Here is a 19,859-nt window from a genome sequence, read left to right as displayed (position 1 = left end):
CCTGATAGTTGTTTGTCATTTTATTTTTGAAAGACCACACCTGTGTGAGCAGGGGGAGGGACAGGAGAGGGGGCAGAGGAGCCAAACTAGGCTTCGCACTGACAGCACAAAGCCCAACGTGGGGCTTGAACTAAAGAGCCAGAGGAGACGCTCAACCATCTGAGCCACCCAGTGCCCTGTAGTGTGTCTTTCTTGACAGGACTGGGGATCACTTATGGGAACTTTAAAAAAAAAAAAAAAAAATCTACACCCAATGTGAAACTTGAACTCATCCTGAGATAAAGTCACACACTCTTCCAACTGAGCCAGCCAGGCACCCCTATTTATGGGAACCATTTAAAAGCTACTTGGGGAGCCCCCTTTCCAGTGGCCAAGAGGTCTAATTTGCTCATACAACAAATATGTCTGTTACTAAAATTCTAGTTTCAGTTCACAAGTGGTCCTCAAAGTCCTCCCCAGTTTTAAAGAGGTCACACAGTTGCACAAGTGGGGGCTCTTGTGCCCCTGTGGCTAAGGACCCACCCTTTGCCAGAGGATTGGTGTCCCATGGCTGTTTGGTGGTCTTTACGCAGGGCCTCTGGGAGCCGGATGTGAGCGTGTGTGTGAGCCAGAGAAGCTCGGGTGCATCATGGGGCCTGCTGATGTACCTCTCCCTTGGGGTCTGGGCCCTAAGGGTCCCCTGCTCAGTCAGTGCCACCTCGGCTGGCCTAGGGTCTCTATTCAAAGGAACTGGGGGCTCCATGTCCACACATTGGCTGTTTCCAGGCGGCTGAAGGAATCGTTCCCACTTGGAAGGCATGGTCCTGACATGGTGGGCAGGTTGTGGAGGATCCCCCTGAGGAACAAAAAGCTCCCTGGTGCCCCGGTCCTTGTGACTGCTTTTGTCTTTGACCTTCCCCATCAAGCCAGTGTGGTCCTGCAACGGAAAGGAGAGAAGATGATCAGGTCCGCCATTCAGAACAAGTGCCAGTGGCCCAGCAGGACCCAGGGATGGGAGACAAGGGTCCCTGTGCCTGCATTGCTGTGTCCTCTGCCTCAGGGTTCTCCCACTTTTCACTCTGTTCTGCCTACTTGCTAGTTCTTGTGCTGGCAGGCTAGGGACCTGCTTTCATTCTGTGGTTTGGCAAAGCAGGGCAAATAAATGCCCTCACCTCAAATCCTCTGCCAAATTCTATGACCAGGCTTTCCAGAAAAGAGTATTCCCATGGAAACTTAAGAGTCAGGTGAGAGGGTGCCTGAAAGGAGGGGTCAGCAGGAAAGGCCCATGAGACCATCTAGAAAGGGGGGAAGAGCTGTCCTGTCTGCTCACTGTCAAACAGATGGGAAGGTCTCTCTGGAACCGCGGGGGAAGGTTTGAAGCCGGTGGAGGTGGGGTGGGGTGGGGAGTGGCTGCACAGAAGACCCCAGGAGGTGAGCACAGCATGGGGCCTGGCCTCTCTTCCCTCAGGAGCCAAGTGCGCACTGGAACCAGGGTTTGACGGCCTATAAAGGCCTCTGAGAGTAGGAACAGGCAGGACCCTGCATCACTACCCGAGGGCAGTGTGGAAGAGGCTTGTGGTCGGTTGTAACAGCTGAAGATCACCATCGGCCCTGCCCCTGACTTGCTGGGACCACGTTATTGTGCAGCCTTAGTTCCTCACCTGCAAAACCAAACATGCCTGTGTGGGCATTCCACGTGACAATGTAGTTAAAATGTTTGAGGGACCAGCAGATCAATAACTGTCATTATTCTAGGACTTGGAGATTCAGGGCCACACAGCTAGTCAGTGGCCACGTCAAAGTTTGACCTTTGCCCTACTGTGTGAGGCTGGCCAGGCTGACCTTGGCCTATGTTGCGGGGATGCAGTGACCGAGGCCCAGCAGAGACTTCTGCCTTAGTGCCTGCGGCTCCGGTGACAGAAGAAAGCAAAGTCTGAGTGCAGTGGGGTTGGGAAGATTTAAAACACCAAGAACGAGCAGAAGTGTGGGGAGGGTGGTGGGGCTGGGTAGGAGGATTTTAAGCTTACCTCGTACCACAGACATATGGGGGCAACAACTACATGTATCCTAACTAACTCAAAATGATGTGAAGCATGGCAGGACAGACTTTGCACAGCTAGTTGTAACAAGATAATATTGGGAAGGGTAGGAGGGGCAGAGATGAGTGCAGTCAAGGACCAAACACTTGGAGTGACTGGCCACAAATGGGAGGGGTCAGACCCCACACGAGGCACCCCTGGCCTCAGGGACCTGCACTGGGAAGACCAGTCCCTATATAACATCTGGCTTTGTAAATCTGGAGCTTAACACTAAGAGAGCTGGAGGGTGATAGGAAACCAAGTCCCTGTCCGTAAAGAGCCAACACGATAAATAACTGTGCCCAACACAGCACAGAAACAGTAGTTTGAAAAGCACCTGAGTATATATGTGAAGATCTTAGTTAACTAATTTTAGGATATATGCTGGAGGGGCAGGGATCTGTAGGAGCTCTCTTCTGGAACAAAAGTGCTAGTAGGCACCATTTCACTTGCCCTCCCCCAGCCAGGATAACGGGATGCGTGTGGGAGCCAGTTCTGTCTCCACACACTGTGCTAGCACCGTGTGCTCTGCTCCCAGCCGTCCCTGGTAGTCTTGAATTCTGGCAAACATTTAAAGAGTTAATACCTATTCTGTTCACACTATTCCAAAAAATAGAAGAGGAAAGAAAACTTGTACATTCATTATATGAGCATTGTATCAGCATTACCCTGATACCAAAACCAGACAAAGGCACTGCAAGAAAAGAAAATTATGGACCAAAATCCCTGATGAATACAGATGCAAAAATCAAAAAAATCTTAGCAAGCCAATTTCAGCAATATGTTAAAAGGATCATCATTTGCCATGATCAAGTAGGATTTATTCCAGGTTTATTCCAGGGTGATTCAATGTTCGCATATTAGTTAATGTGATACATGGTATCAACAAGAGAAGGATAACAACCAATTGTTCATCCCAATAAGATGCAGGAAAAGCATCTGACAGGGTACAATATCCATTCATGATAAAAACTCTCAATAAAACGGGTTTAGAGGAAACACACTTCAACATAATAAAGGCCATATATGTCAAGCCCACAGTTAATACCATACTAAATGGTGCAAAAGTGAAAGCTTTTCCTCTAAGATCTCAGGAACAAGACAAGGATATCCACGTTCACTACTTTCATTCAGCAGAGTACTGGAAGTCCTACCATAGCAATCAGACAAGAAAAAGAAATAAAAGGCATCCAAACTGGTAAGGAAGAAGTAAAACTCACTATTTGCAGATGACATGATACTCCATATAGAACACTCTAAAGGCTCCACCTAGGAACTATCAGAATAAATGAATTCAGTGAAGTTGCAGAAATCTCTTGTGTTTGTATACATTAATAACAAAAGAGAAAGAAAAATTCTATACACTAATATACACTAATAAGATAATTCTATACGCTAATAACAGAGAAATTAAGAAAACAACCCCATTTATGACTGTATCAAAAAGAATAAAATACCTCGGAATAAATTTAACCAAAGAGGTAGAAGACCTATATTCTGAAAACTGTACGACACTGATGAAAGCAACTGAAGATGACACAAACAAATGGAAAGATAAACCACGCTCATGGATTAGAAGGATTAATACTGTCCCATACTACCCTATGCAATCTATGAAATTCAATGCAATCCACATGAAAATACCATTTTTCACAGAACTAGAACAAACAATCCTTAAATGTGTATGGAATCCAAAAGACCCTGAGTAGCAAAAGCAAACTTGAGAAAGAAAAACAAAGCTGGAGGTGTAACAATCACAGATTTCAAAATATACTACAAAGGTATAGCAATCAAAACTTATCGGCATAAAAAATGGACACACAGATCAGTGGAACAGAATAGAAAATCCAGAAATAAACCCACGATTATATGGTCAGTTAATCAAGAACAAAGAAGGGAAGAATGTACAGTGGGGGAAAAGACAGCCTCTTCAATGAAAGGTGGTGGGAAAACTAGACCATTTTTTTTACACTGTACAAAAAAATAAACTCAAAATGGATTAAATATCTTCTAGGCACACCTGGGTGGCTCAGTCGGTTAAGTGTCCAACTCTTAATTTCGGCTCAAGTCACGATCTCACGGTTCATGAGTTTGAGCCCCGCATCGGACTCTGTGCTGACAGCACGGGGCCTACTTGGGATTCTCTCTTTCCCTCTTTGCCCCTGCCCCACTCACATACTCATGCACAAGCTCTCTCTCTCTCTCAAAATAAATAAACTTAAAAAAAAAAAAACTTTCAAAAAAAAAAAAGGGGGGTTAAAGACCTAAATGTGAGATCTGAAACCATAAAACTCTTAAAAAGACAATATATACAATAAGCTCTTGAACAATGGCCTTAGCAACATATTTATGGCTATGATTCCTCAGGCAAGGGAAACAAAAGCAAAAATAAAATACTGGGAGCACATAAAAACAAAAAGCTTTTGCATAGTGAAGAAAGCCATTAACAAAATGAAAAGGTAATGTGTACTGAATGGAAGACGATATTTGCAAATAACATATCTGAAAAGGGGTTAATATCCTTAAAATATAAAGAACTTATAATACAACTCAACACCAAAAACCCAAATAATCCAATTAAAAAATGGGCAAAGGGCCCAAATAGACACTTTTCCAAAGAAGACATACAGATGGCCAACAGACACATGAAAAGATGCTCAACATTGCTAATTATCAGGGAAATGCAAATCAAAACCACAATGAAATATTATCTCACACCTGTCAGAATGGGTATTATCAAAAAGACAAGAAATAACAAGTATTGGGGAAGACATGGAGAAAAGGGAACCCTAGTGCACTGTTGGTGGGAATATGAACTGGTGTAACCACAGTGGAAAGCTATATGGAATTTCCTCAAAAAATTAAAAATAGAAATACCATATGATCCAGTAATTTCATTACTGGGTATTTACCCAAAGAAAGCAAAAACACTAATTCAAAAAGATATATGCGCCCTTATGTTTACTGCAACATTATTTATAACAGCCAAGATATAGAAACAGCCCAAGTGCCCATTGATGATAGATGAGTAAAGATGTGGTATATATCTATATAATGGAATATTACTCAGCCATAAAAACGAATTCATAAATACAGAGAACTGGTGGTCGCCCAAGCAGAAGGGGATGAGGAGATGGGCAAAATAAATGAAGGGGATGAAAAGATACAAACTTCCAGTGATAAAATAAGTAAGTCATAGAGATGAAAAACAGCATAGGAAATATCATACTGTAATAATGTATGGTGACAATGACTATATTTATCATGGTGAGCACTGATTCATGTATTGAACTGCTAAATCACTATGTTGTACATCAATATAACTGTATGTCAACTATACTCCAATAATTAAAACGAACAAGAGCAGAACCTAGGGGAAGACAGTGTCTCAGTGCAAAAGAACACACTTGGGTAACTGAAGGTGAGGATGGGAACAATTCCTTAGAAATCCAGGGCAGATCCCATGTTGCCTAGTCTGACAAAGACCCTCCACTGCATGTAGAAGGAAGAGAAAATTCCTGACTCAGAAAAGCCCTAGTGGCTAACCTTCGTTGATCAAACTGTCCTTTTGACTCGGAGCTCACATCACTGAGAGATTGAATACGGCAGGGAAATGGTACAAGCCAGAGAAAGGAGTTGGCTTAAGTCAAAGCAGACAAAACACCTGGGTGTTAAAAAATTCTATGTGTGGTTCGGGCGCCTGGATACCTCAAGGGTAAGCATCCAACTTCAGGTCAGGTCATGATCTCACAGTTTGTGAGTTCAAGCCCCTCGTTGGGCTCTGTGCTGACAGCTCAAACCCTGGAGCCTGCTTCGAATTGTGTCTCCCTCTCTCTCAAAATTGAATAAACATTTAAAAAAAAAAAAATTCTATACTGTGTTCAGTAGTTACTAGGACCAGAAGAGAAACACTGTCCTCATTCACTGACCTTCTGAGGCTCCAAGGGAATCTCAGAGTCACTCGGGTTCCAGACATCAGGGCTGTGTGGAGGACGGTCTGTGCTCTGGATCCATTTCCTGGTGGAGATAAAGTTCTGTCAAGAATCTAGTCCTATCACCTCACAGGGTCCTGATCCTGACTTGGTGGTCACCAGGTGTGACCTCTAGCACAGGTAATTGTCCTCCCATACAGCTTCCAAGGTGGCTTCTCTGCTTCTCCTCCACTGCCAATAACAGACTGCCCAACAACATGCAAGGCTGTCCATTTCTGCTCCATAGCTCATAGTTGCTAGAAAGTTCTTATTTTGAATTGGAATCTACCTTCCAATAAATCACTCGCCCTACGGGAGCCACCGTGGATCTAGATAAGGCAGTGTCTCAGAAGAATCGCAGAAACACAGAGTATGCCTACAGGAGAAGACACCTGTAAGAGGTCAGGTCTTTCCTGCTGTAGGTTATAAGCTCCCAGGCCTGTAAGCCACTCTGGCCACACTTCACTTTGTCAATTCTTCTGGCGATCAGTGCAGTCACAATTAAGTGAGCACCATAAAAGGTGCTCATACTGGCACCCCGCACCTCTCACCTCTGTGCGGCAGCATCTGGCACCTGGCGAGGCCAAGGAGGGCCTGGTGAAGCTAGCTGCTGGCCATCGCCACTCAGACTTCCCCCATGCTGCTGGCTGCTAGAGGTTGCCCATCGCTCCCCGCCATCTGTGAGTCACTGTGGGTATGGGGCGATGGCTGGATTAGTGACTAGCTTGGCACCTTTTTCTAGGCAGGCCTGTGTTGAAGGGAGGGTCCGTCTTCTCCGTCCTGGACAAGGGCTGTGTCTTGAAACACACTCCTCCTCCTTCCATCCCCTGTTCTTCTGAGTCTCCTTCCAGATACTTCAGCCAGCGGTTCTCTGAGGACTGAGGTTTTTCCTACAGGATTGGGAAGTAAGTTTATTCTCAGGACCCACATCTCCCTTGTCACCAGGAAAGGTATTTCGCTGGAAGGTAATGGGGAGATGGGTGTCCTGAGGCACCACTGGGGACTGTGCACACTGGCACAGGCCAGGGGAAAGATACAGGGCACAGCCCATCAAGGAAATTTATAAATGTCCATGTTCCCTGACCTAGGGGTTCCAAATGAAGACAAAGGCACAAAGATGCTCATCAAAGTGATATGAACCACAGCAAATATGTATCATAGCAAAAATCTGGAAATAATCTACATGCCCGGTCATCATGGAACGAACACTGGTTACATCCACTATATTCCGTAAATACTGGACATCACTGAAAACTCTACTGCGACACAAGAACAACATAAGTGAAGACTCCAGGGTGCAAACTAGCATTTCTTGTAATAACAATGATGTAAAATTAAGTCCCTAAGTGGACAGAATTGGAAGTATAGAACCAAGTATGTGAGAGCTTCTGGGTTAAGGTGATGTACTTAGGAGCAGGGCTCTTGTTTATAATAAAAACAGGAAAAGCGAGCGACATTGCCAAGCAACTGACATTGCCAATGTGATTCTGTGAGTGGAGGCAGGCTCTGTCCTCAGGTGGGCAGGGGGCCCCTGGCAGCTGTTCCCACTAACCCTGTCCCCAGCAGGACACAGCACTGGGTACCCACAGCACCTTGGATGTACCAATGGCATCACTTCCTCATTCACTCAAGCTCTTACACACACTGCCCAGCCAACACTGTCTGAGCACCTACTTTCCTAGGCACTGGGACAGAAAGCTGGATGTGAGCCCTGCTGGGAGGCCCAGTCTGGAGAAAGGAAATGTGAAAGCCAGGTACTGTACAATAGCACCTTTTCCCTGTCAGAGGTGTGCCCAGAGCACTGCGGGACAAGGGGAGAAACACGGGGAGGTAAAGTTCAAGCTAATTTCAGAGGAGTTCTCCCGGCCAAAGACAAGGCCCCGTTCAGAGTACCGTAATTACTGGTACACACATTACTGGTACAAAAGGGATAGGTTTACTCTTTGTTGTGTTTCCAGTAGCTTTAAGCCAAGTGCCTGTTGTTGATAGCACTGTTGAACAAAAGATCAACAGATGAATAAATGGAACTCCCTCTGTGACACAGAGACAGAGCTGCTGGCTTACCTGTGAACTCACATGCTCAGCCTGCTGAGGCTCTGCATTGTCCTCTTCGTCAATATTTACAGGTTCTTCCAGAGACCTTAATGAAAGATTGTACATGTGTCCTTAGTAAAATGACCAGGAAGACGAAGGGCAAGGAGAGGAGAACAGCAGGACATAAATACTTGACAACAGCCATCAAAGGCTGTTCTAGGGGATCTTAGGATCTTATTTCTGTTGTTCTGATCTAGTTCAGGAGGCCTGGGCAGAGGCACCAACAACAGGAAAGGTGACACAGGGCAGACTCTAAAGCTGGAGAGACCAGAGTTTGCATCCTGGCTTTGCCAATGACTGGCGGTCATTGTCACAGTGTGCCTTTGGGTTCATCATTTTACCCCGCTTCCCTCATCCACAAAAGACAATACTGCATGGGTGACTGTGAAGACAAACGTGACAAAGTGTGTGCACATGCCTGGCTGAGGGCCTGGAACACGGAGAGTAATGTCAGCTGAACTCCTGTAGCACAGAGTCCCTCCCATCAGCAATGGAGAGGTCTCTACTGCATAGGGTTATATAAGTCTTTCTAGTCATACCTCAACCCTTACAAGACAGGAGAGGCACTGTGTGTGTCACAGGGAGGGAACAGCACAGGGAAGAGGATCAGGGCTCTTCCACCACATAAAGAAGAGTGGGGAGCCAGAGCCTCTGTGGTCTCTAATGGGACTGAGGGGCGGGTAAATACTTACCATACAAGGGCTGGAGGTTAGCACAAGGCCAGCCCCACCCACATCACACAGGGTGGTTACATCACACAATCAGGAGGGCACTCTCCCTGGTGAGCTATGCGAACTGCCAACTCTGCCAAATGTGGGCGTCTGTACTTGATTCTCTTCATCTGTACGCAGAAGCCAATAATCCTCACAGGGTGATTATGATGAGGAAATTAGATCATGCATGTGAAACACCTACCCTGCCACATGGCTGATAATCCAGTGTTCACCAGAGCAGTGGCCTAGCAGCCACTGGCTAGAAGTCTGCTCACCTTTCTGATTCAGGAACTCAACTCCATCAATAAAGGACATCTCTCAACAGTCTGAGGATACCAGTCTGTGTTCTTGTTTCTGACGTTACCACTGACAAGTTGGGTGTCTGATGTTCCTTTGTAGGAGATCTCTCTTCTCTCCACCTACTCTTCAGCTCTCCCCTATGTCTTCCATGTTCCCTAATTTCATTATGTTGTTGTCATCATCTAAGGGTCATTTAATTTTTTTTAACCTTAAAAATTAACTTGAGGTATAACATACACTAAAACTCAAGTGTATAGATGAGCTTTGATAAATTAGATCTTTGAAACTATCACCCCAATCAAGATACAGCAAAAACATTTTTCATTGAGATATAATGGACAAGATATGGAAAATTCTCATCACCCCCAAAAGTTCTCATACCTGTCTTGGCAGGCAATTCTCTCCCCTAGAAAACCACACTGATCCATTCAGCAGGTAGTCTTTTGTGTCGGCTTCTCTCACTTAGCAATGTTTTTGAGATTTGCCCATGTTGTTTCTGTTGTAGCATGCCACTGCATGAACATACCTCAGTGTGTTTATCCATTAACCTCTGTATGTCCACATACAGATATTGCACTCAGTCACTGCAGCATCATAGTAGACCTTGAAATTAGGCAGTAGAAATTCTCCGGCTTTGTTCTTATCAGAATTGTTTTGGTAATTCTAGGTACTTGCATTTCTATATAAATTTTAGGATTAGTTTGCCAATTTTTACCAAACAAACAAACAAACAAAAAACCTCACTGGAATTTTGATTTGGATTAGGTGGTCTCTACCAACCAATTTAGGATAAACTGAAATCTTCATGATATTGAATTTTCCAATCCATGAACATGAACTCTTCATTAACTTAGACCTTTTAATTTCCTTAGCAATGTTTTATGGTTTATACTGAACAGATCTGACACATTTTTGTTATATTTATCCCTAAGTATCTAATTTTTGATGCTGTTCTAAATGGTATTTGATTTAAAAAATCATTTTCCAATTGTTCATAGCATTTATATAGAAATAATTTAATTTTGTACGTTGACTTTGTACCCTTGTGATCTTGCTAAAATATTAGCTCTAGTAGCATTTGTGTAGTTTCATCAGGATTTCCTACATACATAATCATGGTGTTTGCAAATAAAATAATGACTTGTTCCAGTTTGAGATTTATTGTTTCCTAAATCTAAGAATATAAGCCTTTGATTCTAGAAAATGCTCTAGTCTTTTCTCTTCAAATATTGCCTTTACCCTGCTTTCTTAACTCCCTCTTGCCAAACTCTTCCCTTAGTTTCCATGTTTCTCAACTCACATTTTCCACCTTTTTATCTTTCTGTGTTGCACTGTGAATACTTTCTTCAGATTTATCTTCCATTTCACTGATTCTCTCTTCAGCTACATTTAATGCTCAATCTGTCCACTGAATTTTTAATTTCAATGATTATACTTTTAATTTCTACAAACTCTTTCTGGTTCTTTTTCAAATGTACTTGGTCATTTTCTAAAGTCATTTGCCTTTTTTTTTTGTAATCTCCAACGTGGGGCTCCAATTCATGACCCCGAGGTCAAGAGTCACATGCTCTACCACCAACTGAACCAGCCAGGTGCCTTGAAGTCCCTTGCTTCTTACATTATCAACCTTCCCTTTTATTTCATTAACTATATTAAACATTCAGGTCTAGGCTGAAGATGTATGCTCCAGAGGAGCTATATTTACCTCTGCTTCCTTGGACAATTCAAAAATAAATTCTCCGCTTGAGGCTTTTCACACAGTGCATGTAGAAGACTGAAAAGCCATGTGATAGATTTCTTGTGTTTATTATACCCTGGAGAGAGATTTCCTCTCTTTGGCCAGCACCAAGGTCAACACAGGCAGGCTGCAAAGAGGGTGCATTTCTAGTTCAATTAATTCATGGAGGGTGTAGTCTTTTGGGGACTCAGCTTTTTTTTAAAAAAAATTTATTTATTTATTTTGAGAGAGAGAATGTACAAGCGGGGGAGGGGCAGAGAAAGTGAGGGAGAGAGAGAATCCCTAACAGGTTTCACACTGTCAACACAGAATTTGATGTGGGGCTCAATCCCATGAACCAGGAGATCATAACCTGAGCCCAAATCAAGAGTCGGATGCTTAACTGACTGAGCCACCCAGGCGCCCCGGGGACTCGGCTTTATGTTGTGGTCTCCTACTGACCTTCCCATGCTGAACAGGCCTTGTCTTTGTCTCTTGCACCCCTCCCAATCACCTAAATGAAAGTTCCAGAACACTAGGCTTCAATTGCCTCAACAGCCCAGGTACTTACTCTCTGAATTTTGGCTTTTGCTTCATTTTTGACTTCTGATATTTCATTTACTTCCATCATCTCATCAGTGTACTTAAAATATCATAGCTGACATATTTTAGTTATTTTCAGTTGGAAGAGTGTTAGGATAACTAATCACCATATAGAAAAAGCTTTCTCCATATAAAACTTCCACTAATCACTCAAGATGAACACAGGACAAGATAACTGTCCCCTTTTCAAACAACTGTACCTGAGTGACATCTCTGAAATCTGTCCCTGCAACAGATTTAATTTTTGGACATGGCGTCTACAGTCAGCACCGGAACCCTCGCCGTAAGTCTGAAAAACAAAAAAATATTAAGTTTAAAAAGTGCTGATAGGATGCGGAGAAACAGATCCATTAGTGATGTTCCTCAGGGAGAAGAAAGCTGTACTTTATAAGGCCCAAATGTACCATGCAGAAATTCTAATGACTGACCACTTTTTCTGGAATAATTGATTTGCAAACTAACAGTCTCAGGAACTAACAGTTCTGGTCTGACTGTCCTTCTAGCACTTGGAACTCTACACATCAAAGACTAACTCAGCCCCAGGCCCCACACAAAATGGTTAATAAACATGAATAAGAAATTGAAGATATGTAACGCAAACCACCAGTAAACATAAAATATGCTACTTCACTGATAATCTAAGGACCATAAAATAAGATGAAATACTTTTTTTTCACTTAGCAGTCACTCATTTGTTTAACAATATTTACTAAACACCTATTATGTGCCAGTCCCCTGGAGTAGTTAAGGACAATACAGTACAGAAGTGGACAAAAATCAGTCATCACGGAGCATACATTCTAGTGTGAGGAGACTGCATAAGTCAACTATGTGGTCATCAGATGACGAGAAGTACCACCAAGGAAAATAAGGTGATGAAAGGGGATGGGGCAGTGTGGGGGAAAGAGTAGACTATTTTATACAGGGCATTCAGGGAGTAGATAACTAAGGTGACATTTGGGCACAAAATAGGAAGATATGAGGAATAAGCCACATAGATAGCTGGGGGAAAGCATTCAGAAGCAATGAAATACACTTGAGGGCAAAGACCCTAAGCCTGTGAAGGAACAGTAAGGAGGGCACAAGGCTAGAGCTGAGTGGTCCGGGGGAAAATGGTAGGAGATGAGGTCTGAGTGTATTATTCCCTACTACAGGCAAAGTCAGCCTCATGGGAACGAGACCTGTTCTGCGGCTGGCATCTTGAAAACATTAAAAAAATTTTTTTATTTGAAAATGTTAATAACCTTATCTTTGGAAGGCAGCTATACTCACCACTATACCACCAATGCTCAATAGCCTTATCTTTGAATACGTGTGATAAGATAATGGAGCACGTCCATAAGCAGAGGAGATATACACACTACACAAGTCCATTGTTCCTTGCCACACCATTTGCATACAGCATGCTCAATGACCCAGGAGCACAGAATTAAAGTGGACTCACAATACGTGGGAGTGTTCACTGAGACTCCGAGTGTAGACGCTCAGTGTTTGCTGTCTATGCCTGAGTATGTGGGGAGCACCCACTGCCTGAGAGGCCAGGCTTTCCACTGGAACAAGAACTTGCTTCAGATTCAGAAGGAAGGCAAGGATGTTTTAAAAATACATGAATAATCAAAGAACCCTATCATATCTTTTTATTCCTGTTACTTGCCTGGAACAGCTGATCACTTATGCTGAAAATCATGACACGGAAGGAAAGGGCAAGGCAGGGAGACCCTTGTTCCTTTCCCTCTCAGTCCTTCCTTATGCCAATCAGTGAGCTGATGGGGGAGAGTGTGGGGAGAATGTATCAATGAGTATAAAGAGCAGAGTTAGTTTTGTGCAGCATGTCCACTGTTCTGGTAAGAATGACATACATAGGCATGAATGAGCTCCAAAATACAAATTGGGCAATTCTGAGGATTCTGCATATATATAGTAAATGTTCTTATATTATTCCACATATAAACACTTATTATTTTTTTTAAGTACGCTTCATGACCAGCACGGAGCCCACTGTGGGGCCTGAACTCATGAGACCCTGAGATCAAGATGTGAGCTGAGATCAAGGGTCAGATGCTTAAACCAATTGAGCCATCCAGGTACCCCTAGACTAAACGCTCTTTGCATTTTAAACTGATGCTGCATAAAAATAAAAAAAATAAAATAATAATAATAAAATAATTTTAAAATGTTAGTTTTTCTTTACTTAGGAAGACATTCAACAGTAAATAAAAGACATTAAAAAAATCAAGAGAGACCAGGACGGAAAGGAAAAGCTTAATATTTTAGTATTTTTAACAGCTTTTTTTTTTGCTTTTGAACAAGGGGCCCCACAATTTCGTTTTGTACCAGGCACACTTGGCCCTGCCTGTAGGACCATGGGTTTTGCTCTAACTTGGAAGGCTGGGGTGAGTGACCTCGCCTAGCACATGTTTTAGCAGGACCTTCAGGTATGGTGCTGAGGGCAGACTGTATGGCAGACACAGGTGGGCTAGCAGGAGGTTGCTGCAAACACTGATGTGGCTCAGACCACTGTAGTAACAAATGGTCATTCTGAGTACATCCTGAAAGTAGAGCTGACAAAATCTATTGATGGACTGGATGAAGAGTGTTTAAGGAAAAAAAAAAAAAAAAAAAGGAGTCAGAGAGGACTTCCACGTTTTTAGCCCAAAACAACTAACAAGGGACTTAGCCCGTAAGAGACAGGGTGGACTGTGGGAGAGCAGGTGGGTGGGGTAAGGTGAGGCCTTCTGTTTGGAAAGGTGGGTTTGGGACACCTATTAGAGAGCTGAATGGATGGTGCAGGGGCAGGCCTGGGGCTTGAGATAGACATTCCAGAACTGTCAGGTGATCTCATCTCAGACCACCAAAGGAGTGCCACTAGAGAAGAGGCCAACAAACTGAGCACCACAGCATTCTCACATTTAGAAGTTGGGGAGATTAGAAAAAAACTAGCAAAGAGGACAGAAACACAGCCAGAAAGACAGCGGGAAAGACAGGAGTGGGATGACTGGAAGTCCAGGTGAAGACAATGTTTCAGTGACAAACTGTGACAGACACTACCAATAGGTCAAGTCACCAGAGGAGTGAGAACTCACAACTGTTTTTAGCAAATGGAGATCCCTGATGACTTTGACATGAGCAATTTTACTGGACTGTGGGGAATAAAAGCCCAGCTGGGGCAAGTTCAAGCAAGAATGAGAGAGGAACTGCAGAATGGAATGGCAAAGCTTTAAAAGATGTTAAGTGGCAGGGAGGACGCTCGCCAGCATGGCAGGGACCACTGGCTGAATACTGAAATTAATTCTCCTCCTATCTGGCCACAGACTGGGCTACACTTTCTAGTCTTCCTTGCAGTCAGGTGTGGCCTTGAGACTAGGTTCTTTCTAGTGGGATGTGAGCCACTTCCGGGCCTGGCCCCTCAAAGCCTCCTGTGTAGCTCCTTCGTGCTCTTGCCCTTCAGTGGCTCCAGGCAGCAGGAGACAGGCCTCTGGGAGTGACAGAACCTCAAGATAGAAGGAGCCTGGGTCCCTGCATGACCTCACCAAGGACGGCTGCCCTGCTGATCTCAATTCCTCTCAGGACTGTTACAAGAACAAGAGAAATAACTTCTTCTTTTTTTAAAGTTTATTTATTTTCCGTAATCTCTACATACAACATGGGGCTCGAATTCATGACCCTGAGTTCAAGAGTTGCACACTCTTTTGACTAAGCCAGCCAGGCACCCCATCGAGAGAAACAACTTCTACTGTGTTAGGCCACCACAATTTTGTTGTCCTGTCACAGTGGCCTAGTCTACCATAAGCCATATACCACTGCACATGCACTGAGGTGCTGGGAAGAAGGTAGAGCCTCCTCAAGGAGAACTTAGAAGTATGTGCTGACATCAAAAACAAGCAGCAGTCACTAGCTCATGAGCCAGCCCCTTGCCTTCTGAGACTCAATCTTGGAGTGCGCCTCAGCAGCTGTACTGCTAACCAATGACCTGATCAGCCCCACTTCTACCATCCCAGCTGGCTGGACCAAAAGTGGACATCTGGGTCAAATGGGCCAATCATATCACTTCTGCCAGTTTATTAATTAGGACTCAGCTATTCTAGTTGGCTTGAAGTGAGAGTCCATGGTCTGTGGGTGGAGTGTGTTACTGTGAACTATCTGGGGAGATAGTAAGGGAAGGAGAGGAGGCAGGGAGAGGGGAAGGAGGATGTGGGGACAATCAGGTATGGGGAGAAGGGGAGGAAAAGATGCCTACATTGCTGGCAGCTTTTCAATTCTTGGGGCTGGTTCTTCAAGGGGTCAGGGGTGAAACCCCTCCCCTGAATTCCCCATAATACCCCATTATTTTGCCAGGACATTTTTTTTCTATTTTGCTGAGGCCATTCTGAAATATTCTATTATTTGTAACTAAAACAGCCTTGGTCAAAAGATATCCTTTGAAACTGCAATTTAAACTTCTAGGAATTTGTCCTAAGGAAGTAATTAGTCTAGTGAAGGAGGAGGTTCTTTGTAAGAAGCTTCACTGAAGCATCGTTCTTACCAATGAAGATGAAGATCAACCTAAATGCCAAACAACATGGGATTGGACACTTACCAACTCAACAAGTATTTATCGAGCGACCACTTACTCTGTGCCAGGTACTGTGCTACGTGCAGAAGGTGTATCAGTATAAAACAGGCAAAGCTTCTGCTCTCAGGGAACTTCCAGGAGATAAACAATACTCACATAAACACACTTGAATATAATATCTGATCAGGATAGTGAGAAGAGCTAGGCAAAGTTCCAACAATGAGCACAAAGGCCTTAAGAGTGCAGCATGTCTGGATTGTTTCAAGGTCATAAAGAAAAGGCCTTATGGCTGAAGGAGAACAAGGAGCTGAGGGTGGAGAGGTGGCATCAAGGGCCAGAGAAGGTATACAGGGGCTCAAAGAGGCAAAAGGTGCAGGACACTGTGTGGTATCAAAGAGATGAGATGGAGGGGTACCTGGGTGGTTCAGTTGGTTAAGCATCCGATTCTTGATTTCTGCTCAGGTCATGATCTCACAGTTGAGACTGAGCCCTGTGTCGGGCTCTACACTGACTGTATGAAGCCTTCTTGGGATTCTCTCTCTGCCCCTCCCTTGCTTGTGCTCATGCTCTTGCTCTCTCTCATGTGTGCTTCCTCCCTCAAACATACACATTAAAAAAAGCAAAAAAGGATGAGGTGGAGAAATAGGTATCCACTTGAAGAGAACGGCAATGGCCTAAATAAGCTTTTACTCCGAGCTTTCATTCTCTCTGTTTTGGTCTCCTGATGGCCTCCCCTTCCTGAGCCCACCCATGCCCACACCCTGCATGCACCAACATGCACCCGACCGGTTGTGGGTCTGACTGCCTGGTCATCTTCTTACAGGCTCCTGCATTTTCCCTGCATTGTGCTCAATCTAGTTTCAAATGGCCAGTGTGTGTGCATCGGTTTCTCTTCCTCTTCCACATGAGCAGATCTGTGAGGGCAAGAAGGACAAAGCTTTTTGCCTTCCCTTGTTTCTCCTGTGCCTGCAGGCAGAAAGTACTCAATAAATACTTGCTGACCAAATAAACAAATGAAGGTAACTTTCCATGCACTGCTCCATCCATTTCACTTCCTGAAGGAACAGGAATTTAGGGAGCAGAGGCTCTGCATCTAGTGAACTTGGTCCCAATACTGGGATGCTGGGACCCCATGAGAAACACACTACTGCAGGGCTGGGCCCACCGGCTTTCTGGCCTGGGTATTAGATACCGTTTCTCAGGACTCACCCGCAAAAATGACTGCTTCTCTCCACAAGCTTTGCATGTCCACTTGAGACTCTTCTTTTCCTACAATGAATTTCAGAAATTTGGCTTAGATAATTATTTAAAACAGGTGGAACTGAATCAAAAATAATGATATAAAAAGGCCAGTGGAAAAGAGTAAAAGTGTAAAAACAAACCAACAACATATATGTATAAAAAGCTAGTATATTGTAAAGGTGGCATTTTAGGAGTGAGGAAAAAACAGACTATTTAATAAGTGGTGCTGGGAAAACTGGCTATCCATATCAAACAGTCTAGTTAGATCTCTATTACCTGTGGTTCTCAAAAATAATTCCACAACATTTAATTCCAATTCTTGATAAATCTAACTAGATGGGGTCTCTCTTAACAGGATAAAATACCTTACATTCAACTCTAAAACTGTAGAATCACTACCAGCTCTCCCATGAAAGTCAAGAACAAGCCAAGAATCCCCACTACTATTTACCATTGTTATTTTCTACAAATGGAATTGGAAAAGAAAAATAAGAGGTACGAAAACTGGAAATGAGGAAAACATTATCATTATGTATAGATTTGATTTTTTTTTTTACCTGAAAACTCAAAACCAAATGAAAAACCACTAAAAACAATCTAAGATGGTGGGGATGAATACAAAGTTAATATAGCTTCAAAAGTTAATAGAGTCTTTATATAAGCAATTATCTAGTTAGAAAAGGTAACGGAACAGTCCATTTATAACAACAACAAAGAAAATATTATCAAAAGGCACCAAAGTTGTTTGAAAAAATGGAACGTAGTAGTGTGCTTAACATAAAAAACATGCCTGGGGGTGCCTGGGTGGCTCAGTCGATTAAGCCTCCAACTTCCGCTCAGGTCATGATCTCACGGTCTGTGAGTTTTGAGCCCCATGTCCGGCTGTGCTGACAGCTGAGCCTGGAACCTGCTTCATACTGTGTCTCCTTCTCTCTCTGACCCTCCCCAGTTCATGCTTTGTCTCTGTCTCAAAAATAAATAAACATTAAAAAAAAATTAAAAAAAAACATGCCTGGGTTGATTTATCAAAATTAATAGATGTATGATCCTAACACAAAAATCATTGGGTTTTTTTGAAGTACCCAAAAGGATTCTAAGGAGGACAAGCCATATGTACAAATTTATGTGGGCATGTCCTACAATTCATTTAATTCTCCAGTATTGAACCTCAAACACCATAAGAATGTTTTCTATGGGTACATCTGCACGTAAGAAATGCACTTAAAAAAAAAAAAGGTCTGGAAGGACACATGGTAACTGGCTAGCTCTGGGGGATCTGGAGAGAGACAGTATGGTTTAACAGGATCTCTGCAGATAGCTCTGCATCTGCCATTTATTAGACCACTTGGTTTCTCTGGATTGCTGTATTCTCATCTCTGTAAAATAATAATGGTAAAATACCTAATCCAGAGGTTGTCTGAAATTAAAGGGGATGTGTGAAATTGTCATACCTGCAATTAAACTGTTAACTCTTTCCCCCCTTTAGTTTCAAATCACTTTTCATCGTTGAAAACGACCATGAGAGTGTGTACATTATATATGTGTAATAATTTAAAAAATGGAAATTTCTATTTAATATCAATTCCTAAAACACTGTCCAAAAAAATGAAGTAAGTAAAAACAATTCCTGAGTCCCCAAACAGCCCTTACAGTCCCAGCGAGCTTACAACTACATACTCAGCATCGGACTTTTAAACATACATTTTGAAGAAGTTTGAGGTTATCCTTTTTCAGGGCACAGATTAGCAGACAACGAGGGGTAAGAGAGGACTATCAGAAGCAGATACGCCTGCTTGACAGCAGTGTTAGGTGACATCAAGCAGGAAGATCAAATGCTATCCAGGAAAAAAAAAGTTAAATGACATCCACTAAATTGCATCTTGAAAGTTTGGGAAGCAGTACGTTTTAGAAGTATCGATTATCCTGTTTAAAATATTCATGCGCGAGTTGTTTACACTATGGGAAAGGCGGCGAGTCCCTTAACATGCGGATGGAGACACTGCCACAGCCAAGCAGTGGCAGCAGGGGACGCCCGTTCATGTGTCAGTTTTAAAAACTGTCATCTCCCATGTATTCAAATTAAGAAAGAAGCCACTTTGGGAGCTAGGCTCTACATAAAAGAGGCTATCCTCAACCTCTCTTTCCCAACTATCTGTAAATTACGAGGCCGCCTCGGCAGAAACCACTGCCCCTGGATTCGTAAATCCTTTACAACAGCCATGACAAAAACTAAAAAAACAAAGCTCACAACCACGTTATGAAGAGATATCAAAACCCAGTCCTCAAGGCCAGTCATCATCACGTGTCCGGCCTCAGGGAGACCCAAGCAACTGCAGGAGATGGCGCCCGCGCCTGAGGGCAAGGTACGGGAAGGAGGCCGGGCACCCCGCGGCCCCGCCAAGTCCCGCACGCCGTCCCCACGCCCAACAGAGGGGGAGGCCGGTGCCCACCCCACCTGGTGCGACTGGAAGAGGCGGCAGCTATAGCACCGCAGCACACAAAACCGCTGAGGCGCCGCCATTGCGGTTACCCTCGCCGCTGCGCATGCGCCCCGTTCTCCTGCCCGCCCGAACTACGTCCCCCGCACGCGTTCAGGGTCCACTAGACGCC

General features: G+C 43.7%; 1 protein-coding gene across 6 annotated transcripts; it reads right to left on the bottom strand.

Annotated features, from left to right (window-relative positions):
* Positions 1-5: 5 nt before the first annotated feature.
* On the bottom strand, positions 6-19,859 carry MRNIP (MRN complex interacting protein). 6 transcript variants are annotated; one of them, XM_053219353.1, is made up of 8 exons: positions 19,705-19,786; positions 17,217-17,276; positions 16,794-16,921; positions 11,656-11,744; positions 8,093-9,814; positions 6,761-6,906; positions 5,987-6,074; positions 6-916 (listed from the first exon to the last, which is right to left on the bottom strand). In XM_053219353.1, exons 5-8 carry the CDS (start codon positions 8,186-8,188, stop codon positions 431-433), a joined length of 816 nt encoding a protein of 271 aa, XP_053075328.1. In that variant the 5' UTR covers positions 8,189-9,814; positions 11,656-11,744; positions 16,794-16,921; positions 17,217-17,276; positions 19,705-19,786; the 3' UTR covers positions 6-430. The 6 variants fall into 6 exon arrangements, with proteins under 6 accessions (XP_053075328.1, XP_014921896.1, XP_053075325.1 ...); XM_015066410.3 differs by having other exon boundaries at positions 8,093-8,168; XM_053219350.1 differs by having other exon boundaries at positions 16,829-16,921.

Source organism: Acinonyx jubatus, chromosome A1 (assembly GCF_027475565.1).
Source record: "Acinonyx jubatus isolate Ajub_Pintada_27869175 chromosome A1, VMU_Ajub_asm_v1.0, whole genome shotgun sequence".
Lineage (NCBI taxonomy): Eukaryota > Metazoa > Chordata > Mammalia > Carnivora > Felidae > Acinonyx > Acinonyx jubatus.
Note: the sequence above shows the minus strand (reverse complement) of the source record. Positions and strands in the feature narration are given on the sequence as shown.